This window comes from Protopterus annectens, chromosome 12.part0 (genome assembly GCF_019279795.1).
Source record: "Protopterus annectens isolate FY-2018-M chromosome 12.part0, PAN1.0, whole genome shotgun sequence".
NCBI lineage: Eukaryota > Metazoa > Chordata > Ceratodontiformes > Protopteridae > Protopterus > Protopterus annectens.
The window spans coordinates 995,062,821-995,080,182 of NC_056746.1; the positions used below are offsets into that span (position 1 = coordinate 995,062,821).

General features: G+C 37.4%; 1 protein-coding gene across 2 annotated transcripts in view; it reads right to left on the reverse strand.

The window, feature by feature from the left end:
- The window catches only part of HNF4A (hepatocyte nuclear factor 4 alpha), a 217,765-nt gene that overhangs the window by 55,658 nt on the left and 144,745 nt on the right, over window positions 1-17,362 (reverse strand). For both annotated transcript variants that reach the window (XM_044090021.1, XM_044090020.1), the window contains exons 6-7: window positions 7,344-7,431; window positions 5,933-6,085 (exon numbers count right to left, since the gene is read on the reverse strand). In XM_044090021.1, the coding sequence (XP_043945956.1) occupies window positions 5,933-6,085; window positions 7,344-7,431 (241 nt within the window). The remainder of the gene's footprint in view (window positions 1-5,932; window positions 6,086-7,343; window positions 7,432-17,362) is intronic.

A 17,362-nucleotide genomic window follows, 5' to 3' on the forward strand; every position in this document is an offset into this window, starting at 1 on the left:
TGGGCATAGTTTCTCCAAACTAAAGGGGTGGCGTAAGCCACAAAACTATGGGCTAGGCTTATAAATGCCCTCGGGCAGATAGCCTAGTATGAACCTATGAACCTATGAACTTATGAACAAACAATATCACTCACATGTTACTGAATCTTTTAACAACAAACAATATCACTCACCAGTTATTGAATCTTGGAAACAAGCGCTAATTGCAGCTTGCTCCTTCCCATAACTACATATGCCTGCCATTATAACAAGTTCTTTGGGTTGGAGGATTTTAGCAGGGAGTATGATTTTTAGTTGTGTTAGTAAAATAAATTGATTTCAAATAAAACAAAAATACCAAAGACGATTACAAGGGGATGAGTAATCACTGTAAGGAAACTAATGTGAATGGGTGTTTTTCAATAAAATAATGGAAAAGACCTGTCAAGGCAACACAGACAGCATAATATTGTTCCTTCCTTTTACATGTTTTATATGCTGTGTCTGCTGTTCATCAGTCCCACCCCAAGATCATGGTCATTTGTTTCCCACCATGGCCTGAGAGATGTGGCATGAAATGGATGCAATCATGGCAGACATCAGGTGGAGTTTTTTTATGCCATAACCTTTCACCCACATGCACTGTATGAACAGACTGAGGGAATATTGCTTGCTCCCACTGGTAATATAAGTTAGATAACCCTACCTACTTTTCAAACTGTCACATCCTAACAGAGCCCCATGTTCTCTAAACTCCATTGTCAGGCTTATGTTTCACCATAATTTCACCATATAAAAACCTATCCACACTACGCTCTGCTAATAAACTCCTTGTGGCCTTAAATAAATCATATAATAAAGCTGGGGATGCATTATTCTCTAACTCTGTCGGGAAATTCTGGAATCAACTCCCTTATGAAATAACTAACCTTGACTCTACATCCCACTTCAAAAGACACATCAAAGAATATCTAAAATCCCGGTGGTTATGCCCTTGTGCTAACCCTGACTGAAATGATTTCATTATTTCCCAAGTTCCCCCCTCTCCCCTTACGGGTCCTCGAATAATAGGTTTAATTATTGACTGTTTTATCTTTGATACTGACTCTACCTTAGCATTCTAGTTTATTGTCACATATGTTTTTCCGACCTGTGTACTGCTTATCTATCTTTTATTTAATCTAACTTCAGAATATTCTATACCACGTATTTTACTTTTGTCTGACTTTTTCTCTATTGTCATACTTTTGTCAGTGTTAGTTTTTCGTAAATTGCTATATAAGTCTACACTGGTACTTTTGTATTATGTTTATTTCGGTCTCTTGTAATAATTGTATTACTGCGTATTTGAGTTTTCTCCCGGGCCTCTACTGAAAACGGATATATGTCCAGTAAGACTAGCCCGGTCAACAAATGTAAAATAAATAAATAAAATAAATAAAATGTTCTTGAGACTTCCTTTCCATTCCCAACGTTCTCAGGAAAAGGCAAGCAGGCCTTGTCATTTATCGCCATGCCAGCTTTAGTGTGCAGGCTGGTAAATGAGCCCAGGGGGTATGGGTCACAGTCATTTCTTTTTTCCTGTATACCTCAGAGCTGGCGCTGAAGTTTTACTTCAATGAAAGGGGAACACAGACTTTAAAAATATGCAAACCCTGTTTTCGTGTATTACATAGAACAAGCTATGCTATTTATATGGGGTAATATATCTCTAACATAAAGCACCTACTTAAAGGCAGTTACCTACAGAGAAAGAAACTGATTTTCATGACTAAAGAACTTCTGTAACAACTTACTTATCAGCTTATTCAGCTTGACATCAAGGGCTGGGTTAGGTCAATTAACAGCACTCAGTGACAACACAAACTGATTTGGCACCATAGATGAAGTAATGAATGAATAAATAAATACACAAATAAATAAACAATATAAGCATAGCCTGATACTAATTCCAGGTGTGGTACAATGTATTTAGTATGTACTGTGATGCTCAGTGCAATGAATAATGAAATGTCACACTTCAGCTGGAGTGTTATGCTGTTAGTTAAACAACAGCTTGCAACAGAGAGGCAGCAGTCATAAATGATTCCAAGATAAGTGCACAGAAAAGAGAAAACACCACAAGGGTAAGGTACCTCCAAACAAAGAAACTGTCCAAAATCAAATGTAGAAGAATGGCAGGTACTCCACAACAATCGAAGCAAACCACTGAATGAAAAAAAAAATATACTCTTTATTCAATATAGTAAGCGCTTTCGCGTCTCCAAGGACACTTCTTCAGACTTAAAAACAATGTTAAAGCATTTCAAATCCATTTAAATATGTCATCACTTCTTATAAAAACCAATAAAATGCCTAATAAAAAGCACATGATAAGAACTCTTAAAGTCACAATTCTAATATGTGCTGTTTTAAATGTACATCATATAAAGATAGCATATAATAGAAATATATATATGTGTGCATATTTGTGAAAAAAGGGGGTGGGGGTAAAATACACATGATATATATATATATATATATATATATATATATATATATATATATATATATAATATGTATAAAATATATACAGTAAATTTCTAAATTTTAAAGAATCTTCATTTAATAATTTACAATACAAATTCATAAAAACTTTATTATTAATATATTAACTGTAATTTGTGTGTGCTGATTCTTCAATTTCCCAAAAAGCACACACTACATATAAAAAACACACTAAATATAAAAAACACACTACATATAAAAAAGCATTATATTCGAGGAACTGTTTCCAATGAATAAAGCATTCCATTTTGTAGAGAAAATAGTGTCTGAAAACCTATATAATAGAAAAACAAATATCTATATACACTTTGCAGATGCTTATATACAACAAAACATATAGATATATATGTAGTGTGTGCGTTTTATATTTAGTGTGTTTTTTATATGTAGTGTGTGCTTTTTGAGGAATTGAAGAATCAGCACACACAAATTATAGTTAATATGTTAATGATAGAGTTTTTATGAATTTGTATTGTAGATTATTAAATGAAGATTCTTTAAAATGTAGAAATTTACTGTATATATTTTATACATATTATATATATCATGTGTATTTTACTGCGGTGGTGGTGCTGCGGTAGCGTTGTCGCCTCACAGTAAGACGTTGTCCTGTTCATTTCTCAGCTAGAGTATATTCTGTGTGGAGACATACGTGAATGGGCGTACCTTCGTTGAAGGTTGTGCGTCAGGGCCGGCAACCCAGCACGTAAAAATCTACTGCCAATCATTAGCGGACCGGAGTGCCGCTGTGTCGAACCCTAACCGGGAAAAGCCAAAAGACACAACAACAACATATATATCATGTGTATTTTACCCCCTCCCCCTTTTTTCACAAATATGCACATATATATATTTCTATTATATGCTATCTTTATATGATGTACATTTAAAACAGCACATATTAGAATTGTGACTTTAAGAGTTCTTATCATGTGCTTTTTATTAGGCATTTTATTGTTTTTTATAAGAAGTGATGACATATTTAAATGGATTTGAAATGCTTTAACATTGTTTTAAGTCTGAAGAAGCATCCTTGGAGACGCGAAAGCGCTTCGATTGTTGTGGAGTACCTGCCATTCTTCTACATTTGAGTTCAAGATAAGAATAACAATATTTTTCATGACATATGTAAGTTCAATTACAAAATCCTGCAAATAATGAGCTTGCAAGTTGCAATATGAGAAACAAGTTGCTGAAGCATTTTAGAACTAAGGCAACAAAATAGCAAAGAAGTAGAAATGAATAAAGTGGCCTTTTCTCCATTTTAGACTTTGGGTCTATTACATCTTTTACAACTGGCATTATGCTTCAGATTACCTTTCATCTTGTTTTTATTTTGTCCCAAAGTTAAACTGCATGTTGCATAAGAGATTTCAAATCATAACACAGTAACCCCCTCAGCCCCAGAAAAGGCAGGTCAGTCAGCAGGCTAATACATTGGTTCATGGAAAATAGGCATGCATATAAAAATATAATTACTGCCTTAGAATAATTAAAAACAACCTGAACACTTTCACCAGTGATTTGTACACCCTTTATGTAAGACAAAGACTTGCATGAAGAAATGTCTAGACGATAGGTATCCTTGGAAAAAACTGATGTCTCCACATCATGCAACAGAGAACCAGAAGTTTAAATAAATCCTGTCAAAATAATAAACGTGTGTGTGTGTGTGTGTGTGTGTGTGTGTGTCTGTGTCTGTGTACATACATGTATGTATACATATACACACACAAATGCTTCCCACAAAAAAATTGCTTTGGATAACTGCTTAAGAAGATAAAAAATAATTTGTGGCTGGAGTAATCAGTGCTTTATATGGTTTACTGTTAACACACATACTTAAAGGCAAGTACCTTAGCAAGCTATTATTTCAAGTCCTCGGGTTTTGCAGGCTAAGGACAGTGATTTTACTAAATGCAAACTCCCTGGTATTTTATATTTTTCCCAAGATGTCATGACCTGAGGTAGTATTTTGGTTCATATTTTGTCTCATCTTGTCTGACTAGCTCACCACCCCAAGCTCTCATGATTATAAAAAATGAAGGAAAGACACAGATGCAGTATGCACAGGAATCCTGTGTGACCAGTAATACTGAGGGGATGGAGTACAGGATGCATTAGCAATGTCATTAGCATTAAGAGGAGTATGGATATATTATAGCATGTTGTCCCAGTGAGTTCAGAATTCCAACCCTACTGTCCTACTTCTACTCTAACCAGTAAAAAACATTAACATATGCAATAATATTTTCCATTCCGCTACTTAAATGCTGCTTTCTGTTTATAACCTTGATGGACAGAAGAAGCAAATATTTTTGTGTTATGAACCACTTTGAAGCCATGAGGTCAAGAATACAGGAACAATACTTGGGAAGCGACTAAAGACCATAAGATGCCTAGCCATTTTTTTCAAGTACTTAGAGGCAAAAACTACACTACATACGCCATTTTGACCATTTTATGAACATAACACATGAATATTACATTATGAGTATTTGAACTTCTGATAGATTTCATAAAACAAGGTAAGTGTTAAACATTTTCTCACATATATTAAGACACCTATAGAAACATTACAACAATATGGGTAGCACTGACCACTGTTCCTCAAAAGACAGACACTCTCCTCTCACCCAGGTCCCAAAATTATAAATAAAATATGGTGAGGCAGCATACCTTGGCTCACCTCACAACCAAAAGAAGAAGGGGGACTAGAAGAGAGGTTCACCCTGAACTCCTCTTTTCTGCTCAACAAACTTGATTGACCTTTATACACCGGGCTGGGTGGGAGGGAATAACTGACAGTCCCACTCCAAAAGGTTGAGCTAAACCTACACTCTTATCTTTTCCCTACCCATGTCACGTCCCTAATGATCTTGTTTCCTCCAAGCCTGTTCTTTACTTTAACCCTTCCTGCACCAGCTCCTTACTTCTTAATATTTGTCTTAATTCATACCTTGACACCCTTCCCACTTTACTTATCTCAAGTTACCGTCCTTGCTCCCTCAAAGTGCCTTAGACAAATATGCCTGTGACTAAACATTATACACACACTTAAGGAGACTAAAGAAGTTCTTGCTACCCTTTTCAAGAACATAATATTGCTAACCTCCCATACTGAGTTCGGCTACGCAGGAAAATACTGGTGTAAATTTGTGACTACCTATCCAATCATCAAGACCAGACTTTAAGGTAGTCGAAGATGCACTTTATTTGACATAACTTCCCTCATAGGCTGGGAATGCATTTAGACAGTAATATTTAGTTAGGAATGTATTGCTCCAGCAAGTCTTGTCTATTTGATTTAGATCCCTAGTTTGGATGTTTCTAGAATCATGAGTCGCTCCATGTGCTTATGTTAACATTTTGCATCATTTTAGAATGATTTAATTAATATAATTACCTGGATCAAAGAACACAATTGCCTTTAAACAAGCATATTCATTATCATCTATCTGCAGCTCTTGGAATGGTTGAATTAGCTCATCCAAAATTCGAACAGCAACACGACTCACTTCAAGCTCTGGACAATTCCTTGGAATAATGTGATCGTTTCCTGCAAGTGAAAAGGTAAAGTTATGTTACAGTGTATTCAGTCTGGGATATACTCTTCAATTTAAAGCCCCAGACTTGAGGTAAGTATGCTGTTGTTTTTCTTCTCTAATGCAATAGCCCTTCTTTAGTCTCTACTTTGTTGATGTAGTAACTATGTGGTCTACATCACTTCTTCTCTAGTCTAAGCCTAAGGTACAGTGGTACAGTTTAGTGGCTGCTCAAAATCCCACCCTGTAAGCTAGCAGCCAAATGCACCGTGGCTATTTCACTGAATAAACCACCCACAGTGTAATTTATATAAATGTAACAGGTTCCAAAGAACCATGTACAAATGTGATCACAACAGCTTCGAAGATGATTAATTCTCCTTTCTTTCAGACACAATATCCAGTCTATTTACCAAATATTTCAGACACTGGATGGCTGAATTACACTATATATGGAAGCTGTAAAAAGTATGTCGTTTGGGTGGGCACTGTATTGTCCACTAAAGGTAGTCTGAGATGGTGGACTTACTTAAACTGAGTAACTATTAGACTATTAAAGAATTATATGTAGTAGGATTATTTGAATTATATGTTATCATATTAATTTATTAAAGGATCATATCTTGTAGGATTAATTTTGGAAAAGCATTTCTAAACCAGTCTGCTGCTGTGGCGACTAGAGTGCCGTAGCTCTCAACTTTTCTCGAGAATAAGGGACAAACATAAAAACAATGGCGGAATCAAAGCCCAACATAAGGAATAGTTTTTGGATATTATTCAATTTCACTTGAAAAGTTAATAGAGCAACAGGTTTTATATTAACACACATTTTCTGAACAATAGGAAGTATGAAAAGTCTAATATGATTCATTACTGCCTGCATAATCTTTACTGATTTACCAGAAGATCAGGAACTTTATGAAGGACGTGGCAAAATGTGAGGCAAAAATCAAAGACAGTTTCAAAAAAAGGAAAAGTTGCGAGGTATGTGGGGATGAAATAAAGCAGCTAGCTGATATTCTGGTGTGTAAGTCTAAAAAACAAAACATTTGCACTGAATTTGAGTATAATTTTGTTTTATGAAACAGTTTTTCAATCTATCTGGCTAAAATGTGCATGCAGCAAAATCCATGATATTACTCGTTAGTTTTCTTGTGTTTTGCTCTGACTGAATTTCATATTTTGTTGCTGAAATTATCAGAGTTGTGCATATGATGATATCATTTACAAACAATACTTTGTTAGAGTTAATTACTATCAAACGCTCATTACCTAACAGAAGGACATCTTTGTAAACCATTGAACGTTTTGCAGCTCCCAATAGTAAGTGTTCTCCAGCATGTGCCCGCAGTAAAGCAACCTAAAGACAAAAAAAAGAAAATGAGATGACAAAATATTTATTCTATCACCACTACTGATGCATATTGTAAGGCCAAACCTATATGCCAGTTTTATTCTGATCAATGTGTACAAATAAATTCAGAACATTTGCATTATACAGTATGTGAGCGACAATATAAACTAAAGTCAGAGAATGCATATTTGACATAGTTATATAACATATATTTATATAGCTAACTAGCACATTCAAAAAGTACCTGGACTTTTTCTTATATCTTTAAAAAGTTGAATGCTACTTTAACAAAAAATAATGTGTGACTGACTTAGAGGATGTGTGAAAATTACATAGCCATTATAAATTTTCACCTATAATTACTACAGGAGAAATAATTTAAGGACGTAGTGGGACTAAGTCGTTTAAATGCAATAACACAATGTACAGTTAATAACATATTTTAACAACTACAGATTTACACTTGATACTTATTGTTTTTAAAATGCGCAGTTACTACTGGGAGTTTAACAGTGCACTTATATGTAAATATACTACTCTTTTATCACAGAAATATGAAAATGGTTGAACTTCAAACTTCTGAATTCCTGATTTTAAAAGTGCCTATATCATATCAAATTGCAGATGTCATTTTTAATACCTATACTTTATTTATTTTGTTTTTTTGTTAGCAGATCATGAAGTTTGAGAAGAAACCTTTGCCCAGTGGCTCCACTTGCTGCACATGGTTGGCTCATTCACTCCTTCCAGGGTTGAGAACCAGGCATCCCTAGACTAAGTGAAAGTCCTATGACCCATTTGTTCTTGTCTGGGAGCCTCATCAGCCCAAGACTTGGGCATTAGGGAGCATGCCAGATGCTGGTCCTGTAGCAGTCCCCTCCCTGTCCTAAACCCTCTTGAATATAGGCAGATTGTGGACTCCACAATGGCTGCCTGCCTGTTGAGATGCATGTGTCCCTCCTGATAGATATTGTGTAAATTAAAATGCTTTTTCCCAATATACTGTGTGTACAGTGAAAGGAAATGTGCAAGGCCAAACAGCAGTTTTCAAAATAATATGCTTGCTTTGCAAGAACAGTTATGTTCAGCTTAGATATTAATAACATATAGCTGTGGGCAATACTGTAAATGTATCCTGTTATAGAAAAAAAGGAAGTTGAATTTCTTGGCTTTCAGAGGCATAAATAAATAAATAAATAATATGCAGACAGGTCAAGTGATGCAAAGATGATGTGGAGAGACTTTTGTGAAGTCTTCAGATACAGCGAGAACCAAAAAAGGGCATGAAATAACCATGGACTTTTTCATGACACAGATAGAAACCAAAAGAACAAGTCACAAGGACATTAAAAACAATATTGGTTGAAAAGAGTATATAAACTGGACAGTATGTTTCATTCAGTGGTGACGTCTTAGACTAAGTGTGCCTTAGTCTATTCATCTGTCTAGCTGTGTTATAATAGAATTGAAATAGCTCTGACAGAATTAACTGTTTGGCAAGAATTTGTTCTGAGACAAATAAAGTATAACAGATACAGTAGTATGGAGTTTGACTGGTCTTCCTCAGTGACATTTCTTCAGAGGTAAAATAAAGACGTCTGCTTGACATTTTCTTCAGTAAAGAAAGAAATATATTTTTTTCACCTCCATGTTTGCCTATTTTCTCAGTTCATTGACATTCTTATCACTCACTACAACAGTGTCAGCCTGCCTAGGTTCTTCTGTGAGTGATCACCCACCAACTGGCAGGTGTTGCTAAAGTGATAAGCCTAGCTGCACCCCCCCCCCCACCAAGGGTCGGCTGGCGTCACACAGTCAAGTACATCCTCCTCCACCAAGCCTGCCTAGCACCTATACACAATAGTATAATTCAAACTAAGGTTGCCTGGGTTGTAGTCAGCGTATAATACTGCTATGCCAAGAGGCTTTGACAAAAAAAAAAATGTCTAAAATATGAAAACATTTATGTTTACCCTGAAACTCTGATGTGTGTTTTTAATAAAAGATAATGATATTCCCCTCCAGTGTGAATATAAAAACTGTAATTAGGCTGGACTGAAGGGGTGGCTACACCAGGTCAGGGGCACCATCATCTTGATGGTGTCGAACTGCAGTATTGTCAAAGACTTGTGAAGCTTCATATCTCAGATGAAGCACTAAAGCATTTAGCTTTAGGTGACTGTGTGGTATTAACTGAGAAAGGCAGCTTGCTGCAGTTGCAGGAGCAGTGAAGAAGAGTTTGCTTTTGAGCTTTTTTTTTTTTTTTAGTTGAGGGGTATACCTGTTTGTGGATTTGTATGGGCCACCAGATGAGCTAGCTATGGTACTGATGGATATCATTTTGCAGCATTCTCTGAGAACTGTATGACAACTTTCACAAGGAACTTAACAGTTTTGCTAATGATATTCTCTTCTATTAGGGTTCTTTGGAAAACTGGAAAGGAGCCACTTGCCTCATGCTGAATATGAACTACAGTGTTGTAAAAGATGCTGATACCGGTATATTATAATATATAAACTAAAAACAATGATGTCTTGTGCCAAAGCTCTGGAGGTACAGAGAGGTAAATGTGTATTGTTATGTGCTGGAAATTACTGAGGACAAACAGCATTTGGACAAGTGAAAGTGCATTTTTCAGATCTATCTTTTTCATCTAAGGTACTCTATTTTGTATATGAATGACTTAAATGGGTAAACTCATTACATATATTACAGAGAGGGCATGCCTGCAACAGAACTTGACTAAATTGACCATTTGGGCACATAAAAATATCATGCTGACAATGAAAATTATAATATATATGAAAATCTATGCATATTACACTTGAGAGGCATAGACTAAAGAGTGAATACTTAATACAGCATACAGTGATTTAACTGCTGATTCATTTAAGGGTCTGGCTATATGGACAGATCCAGCTTTGACTTTTTCTGATCGTATCAAACAACTGGCTAATACTTTTGGCTTTTTCCTGGTTAGGGGTCGCCACAGCAGATCACCTGTCTAATCATGATTGGCAGTATAGTTTTACAGTGTCGAGTTACCAGCCCAGCACTCAACCTTCCTCAGAAGGCACAGACATGCACACACTCACTTCTAGGGCCAATTTAGAGTTTCCAGTGCACCTAGAGCATGTCTTTCAGATGTGGGAGGAAACTGGAGCACCTGGAGGAAACCCACGTGACCACAGGGAGGACATGCAGACTCCACACAGAAGGCACCCCAGCCAAGGATTGAACCAGAGAATCTCTTGCTGTGAGGTGGCAACGCTAACCACTGCACCACTGTGGCCGCCCTTCAAACAACTGGTTAATGATTGTTATAAAACTATAGACTGTATAAAAAGATTTATAAAGTCAGGAAATCAGAAATTATAAAATTATTATTTGTAAATTACACCAGATCCAAACTTAAGTATGAAATAATAATACAGAAACCTCATAAGAAAACTAGCATGAGTCCGTTGGAAACAGTACTGAGCAAATATACCAAGATAATCTGGGTCTATATTATTTTGTCGAATGGTATTCAGTGAATAGCCATTCATCGAACACCTATTTAGCAAAGCCGCTCATCATCAAATTGCAAATTTTAAGTATGGCAAACAAGCGGTTGGCCAACCAAGTGACCGCAAAAAAAATAAATAAATATAATTTAAAAACTGCCAAGGTGGAGGGTGACGTCCCCCACCCCCCTAACTAAATATACCAACTCTGAGAGCACACTACAGTGGGGAAAAGGACAAATTCCAGACGGTGGCCAATCACTGCTTTGCCCTAGTTAAATTTTGCTGTTTTGATGAAGAGCGGCTTTGCTAAATAGGTGTTCAACAAATAGCTATTCACTGAATAGCCACTCAGCAAAATAATATAGACTCGATACTCCATGGATATAAACATTTAAATAATTATGAAATATTAAAATATATGAACTTGTACAGTGTTTCATTTAGCCAGTTAAGAAGACACCTTACTCAGGTATATAGGGTATTTACAGACTACTACCTCTGGAAATGTTTGGGTTATCAAAATGCAGCAGTGAAAAATTAGATAAGCTGTGTAGGTGATTATGTAGAAATGAGAGATATATCAATTGCTTCTGTGAGAGAGCAGTTGATGCATGGAATACATTACTAAATATATTGAAACAAGTAGTAGTTTAGATATTGTTAAGAAAAACTTGGACTTATTATGGGAATGATTGTTTGGTGTATATTAAGAGGATAGAGGGGCGTTATTGCCTGTGACTGAAATATTTGTATGTTTGTATGTATGTATGCATGCATGTATGTGTATGTCTATAAAACTCTGACTTTATGCCAATTCCACCACAAGTAGTATGTAGCCAGAAAAAGGTACTACACAGCAAATCCAGCAGTACCCTTCCATGTTCTGAAAATTTTAAGTTGGTATGTTACAAGCTCTGCATGCAGGAATCCTTTTTTGTTTATCTGGCATATAAAAACAAATTAAAGATGACCAACATCTCAGCATTTTCAAATCTACATATGAAATGATCCCCGTAATTTAATTTAGTCAGTTAAGGATTAAATTCAGTTAATATTCACATTTTCTGTGTAGAAAGAAGTACACGCATGTACTTGGTTCTTTGCATTTGCAGATGAATCTCATGTAGGATAATAACAGTAGTATTTACAAAGCTAAAATTATCTGAAAGTGTCAAGCTGACAGTTTTGTCATGGTAGACAGCAAGAGGTTCCCTAGTTCGATTCTCAGCTGTGGTGCCTTCTGTGTGGAGTCTGCATGCCTTTCCTATGTTCGCGTGGGTTTTCTCCCGGTGCTCTGGTTTCCTCCCATATTCCAAAGACATGCTGTAGGTGTATTGGACACTCTAAATTGGCCACAGGTGTGAGTGTGAGTGCTAGTGCATGGTGTGGAAGAACTAAAGTGGCAGGGCTAGCCACCCGGTGGTGTAAACCTTGGCCCTAGGTGATTGTTACTGTTGAAGTGACACCCAAGCCCATGTGCAAAAAATGGGAAAAAGGGGTTGTAGATGGATACATTTTAAATGATGCTTCAGAGTGTTCAATGTAAAAACTGTTTTCTCTGCAAAAGGAAGTCCATTGGCTGTTTATAGGCTAATATTCTCCCCATTTCATCTGTCTGCCAAATGCTCCTTTTAACCTCTCTCTCTTGTAGACCTAACGACACAATGCCTCCAACTGATCCCTCTCTAAATGGGAAAATCTTTCTATAAATATGTATATGGTTGCGTTACTGTTTATTATCAGACCATAACATTGTACAGTACCAGCACTGTTAATCTTTATTATACTATATAACATGGAAGAAGAAATGGATTGACTTACTGTTTAATAACTGGTCTATATATCTGAGATTTTCTGTATTTGAAATACTCTAATTTGTGCTATATTTCTGTAACTATGCATTTACAACTGGGTTGTGCCTGAAAAGTATCCTCAGACCAGTCCACAAAGTAAAAATAAATAAAAAGTAAATAAATAAATGAAAATAACTTGGCTGGGATTCATACAGCAGTGCTTCAGTGAAGCCCAAAGATTGTGGCACATAGACAAAATTATTACCAGTGCTGAACACACATGAATAACTAAACATGGTTATGTAGTGTGACTATACAACTGCTCTGTAGGGAGCTAGATGAGGTGGAGAGGAAGCTTTGTTAAGTGAAACAGATGGACATAGCTGAAAATGCATGAAGAAGGTTAAGACAGTGTTATTACTCTCCATTGATGGGAACTTGAGATTACATAAATGAAAGGCATAGTCTGTAGTGGCAAGCTGCCTCTGTGTGCAGCCATGGGAAAAAAATGCATGTAGTAGGTATGTGAATGGGTGCTCAAGGACATTGATTGGTTCATTAAAAACTCTGGAAAAGGGAGTACAAGAAAGCAAGAGAAGTTGTACAGCAAGCATAGGAACACACAGTAGGAAAATATTACGGTAAAACAGGGTGGGGAGGGTGGAAATTAAAAGTGGGATGGTTCTTGTACGGCCCCTAAGGACCTCTTCTATCAGTTCTGCCACTTCTTTGTCTTGGGGGGGGGGTGGGGTGTATACGGGTCAGTAATATCTGCTCATCACAGGAGTTCTGCCTCATGATCAAAGAGTGCCTCCTCCACAAGCCCTCATTACAGGGGTATAGTGGTGCCCCTCCTACTTAGTGAAGGCGGTGGTAATATTTGACTCCTGTAGCACCCACCTCCTTGACCCCATGTCTTTGCCTTCATTAAACAGTAGCTCCCCACCCCTGGTAATGTAATAAACCTTGTATCCATGTGTCCCTGGGTACCTGTGCAATGGAAGATTGCTGAGACTCTCACCACCCAACATTCTGTAACGCAAGTGACAATGCCTGAGGGACAGTGTGACTTGACTACGTACTGCCCATCTTGGTACTTAGATAACACTACATGCATCATTTTGTTCTGTGTGACACTGCACTGCCATTGAGTACATCTGACTAAATATTGCCACTTTGCCTCCTGCACTGCTGTAGACAATGTGTGTGTGTTTGTATGCACTTACGTGTGTGCGTGTGTGTGTGTGTGTGTGTGTGTGGGGGGCTATTGGTATCTGTTACTTCATATTCATTGCCAGCACTGTCACTGTTATTTGATGATATGCTCATCATTGCAATTAGTTCTGCTGCTGCAGTAGTAGAGGGTATCAGTGATGCACGTAGTACGCTGCATAGAGCTAGCAGGCTGTGGCAGGGGCTACTGCTGAAACCACCCCCATATGTCTAGGCAGTAGAACCTAGACTTAAGTAGGTGAATACACTTTCTACTAAGTTCTGTGTTTGAGCATAGGTAGTGTTCTATTGCTATTTAACCATGCTTTACGGTTTCAGAATTAGTTTCATCAACCAGGATTCCATGTGCAAACCTGTGTCAACATTAACACAGCAGGGATAAACACGGACAGAGAGAGATGGGTGAGTATAACACTTTTTTAATGTTTGTGACTGTGTATGTGGATGGAAGTGGTATACTTTCACTTTCCAACTAGGTGGCCTTGTGGGATGTCGGTTTCCATGATGCTACAGGTGAATTTTAAGCTATATGTAGGAATCATTGGCACTGGCAATTTGCTGTGCAAACACATGGGTTATTAATCCTTGTACATTGCACACTACTTGGAAGTTGATGGATCGGAAATTTTTGTTCCTAATGTAATACTGTCCATGGGCATTAGATGCATCATTTAATGCCATACAGCTGTAGTTAGTAGCTCCCAGTATACTGGGACAGTGGTCAATATCTTGAATAAGGCATGAACCTCACAAAGCACATGCAGCAGCTGGAGAGACCACAGAGATTCCTCACCAGGAGAATCCAGGGCCTCAAAAATCTACCATACACAGGCAAGCTAAAATACCTATCCCTGTACTCATTTATACAAACATCTCAGAGGTGACCTCTGTCTGGCATACAAGATGATCTTGGACCCTGCCTTGATGGGACTGCTGCATATACTCAAGTCAAGCTCCACTCGAGTAACCTGCATGCGTGGCCTCAACTTGGTCTGTGACATCAACAGGACTTATTGGCGGGACAGACTTGCGTCCCAGAGATTCCTCCATCTATGGAATAGACTCCCTCTCCACATCAAGCAGAGTACCTCTTTACTCATTTTTAAGTGCAACCTGGATAACTGGATGGGAAACAGAAAATACATCCCTGGGACTCTACCTGTGTCCCTGCTGGACAGGGGCATTGGGTGCTGAGTTGGCTAAACATGGGCTAAACTCTTGGCTAGGCTTATAAGGGCCTCAGCGCCAATAGCCTAGTAACTTCCTATGATCCTATGAATATTCTACAGACTGACACTAGTGGTATACCTACTTTGTCCCTGGTTGGTTTGTTGAAGGTCCCTATAGCTAGTGCAGTATAGTATAGCTATTATGTACCTTGGTATCCGCAGGTATAGGAAGTTGACATATTTATGTGGTTTCAATATGTGTGCCTTACAGGTCTACATGTTCCAGTATGATGTTTGTCTTCATGCAAAAGCAGTCCTGTAGCTCCTGATCTGTATGTTTGTATATGATAACTTCTCCTGGTGCCACTATTTTGTGGCACATGCAGCCACATCATGCACTAGGAGGGCTTTCAGACAAACTCAATAGATGCTGCTACTCCAGGTCAGTAGTGTAGCAAGAATGGGATGAAGGGGCAGCTGCCCCATGCACAAGGTGTTAGAGGTTGTGATCAAGAAGCGCACAAGTGCACTTCATCCATTTTTTTACTGTACTTTTTTTGGGTCTGCTGTAGGAAGCTGATTTGGTGGGGCACTATATCAGGAATGGGCACTGGCCCTAGATGAGCCAGCTTTGGCTCTGCTCTGAGCTTTGTCTCTTTTGCAATGCTACAGTTTTAGCATGCTTTTTTTGCTTTTATACTGAGACACAACTACTTGCATGACTTCATTCCTGATGACTATGTATCACAACCAGCTTTCCTCTATCGTAACGTACATGTCATTATGTACTTGTTAGACTGTGCTTCAATGTTTGCTTGTCATTAAAGTCATTTGCACCCTCCTTTTTGGTGCCTTTTAGGTGATTGCCCTGTAGGACTATACAGATATGTGTTTTAGTTAATCACTACCTGGCTGCATGCTCTGATGAAACAATGTGATCCAGTGGGGACTGCAGTAGTGGAGTCCCATGAAATGTAAGCAAATGTCCTCTTGCAGCCAGTGGAGTTTGGCTTTATTGGCCTAAATATATCTATAAAGACTTAAAAAGTAAAAAGTCAAGGGGATTTAGAAGCCAAGTAGCGAAAACATTGTTATGTCTTTAATCCCCCTTCAGAAGGTTTAAGCATTTGAGTGGTGAAAACTCTGACTTATTTATGTTCATTACTTTAGACGTACAGATTAGCAGAACATATTTAGATATAAGTAATTATCTTTTGCCACATCATTTTATAAGCTACAAGACAATGTCCTTTTGATAACCATAAAAATGTTATAATTACTGACCTAACTAAATGACACCACACACTAGCTATCGGTATGGAATGGCTGCATGTTAAAATTCTGAAGCTCACTCCTTGTTCAGTTTAAAATTCTCACATTTTTGTTAAAAAAATTAAAATATACACTAAGTATTTATTTTCCCATTTTTGGTTTCTTCAGAGGTATGTATGAATAAAGGCAATAAAGTACACTCTAGGGATGTTTTTGGGCGAACAACATGATGCTTATAGAATATCTTTCTTTTAAGATTTTAACATGCTGAATTTCAGCATTCTTACTGATATTCACAGTTTAGTTTCTCTTACAAAATGCTACATTTACTCTTCTGTTGGTCATTTTGAACTGAATGAACAGAATGTTTCAGCTGCAAATTTGGAGGTAGCAGATGTTTCTGGGTGCTTCACAGTGTTTAGTTGCTTGGGAGCTGCTCCAGTGGTGACTTACTGCGAAGCAGGTCAGTGAATGTATGTTAGCAACCTACAGTAGTATGATCTTCTTGCCGAGTACAGAGTGGATTGAAGATGAGAAGATGGGAAAGTGGCACTCTTTTGTTGTTTGTGGAGTGCAGGACAGGAAACATCTAAGAAAATAAATACTTACTAGCCTAAAAGCGCTGACAGGAAAGGTCATAGAAATATTATGAGGGAGGTCTGGTTGATTTTCTGTCAGGAGAAATAATCTTTTGGACAACAACCTACATGTGATCATACCCAGAAGGAAGGAACTGTTGATCAAAACCATATGTGTTAGCATGTGACTACAGAATTCAGCATAATACCATGAACTAAATAACTACATTGCATATCTTAGTAAAGCACAAATTGTATTACTACATGGCTTTAAAATCAAGTAAAATTCTGGATATATACAGTATAAACATTTATGTATACACCTTGGAATTGTTTTAATGATAATTTGTCAGTTTTACAATGCATCCATTAAACAGTTAGT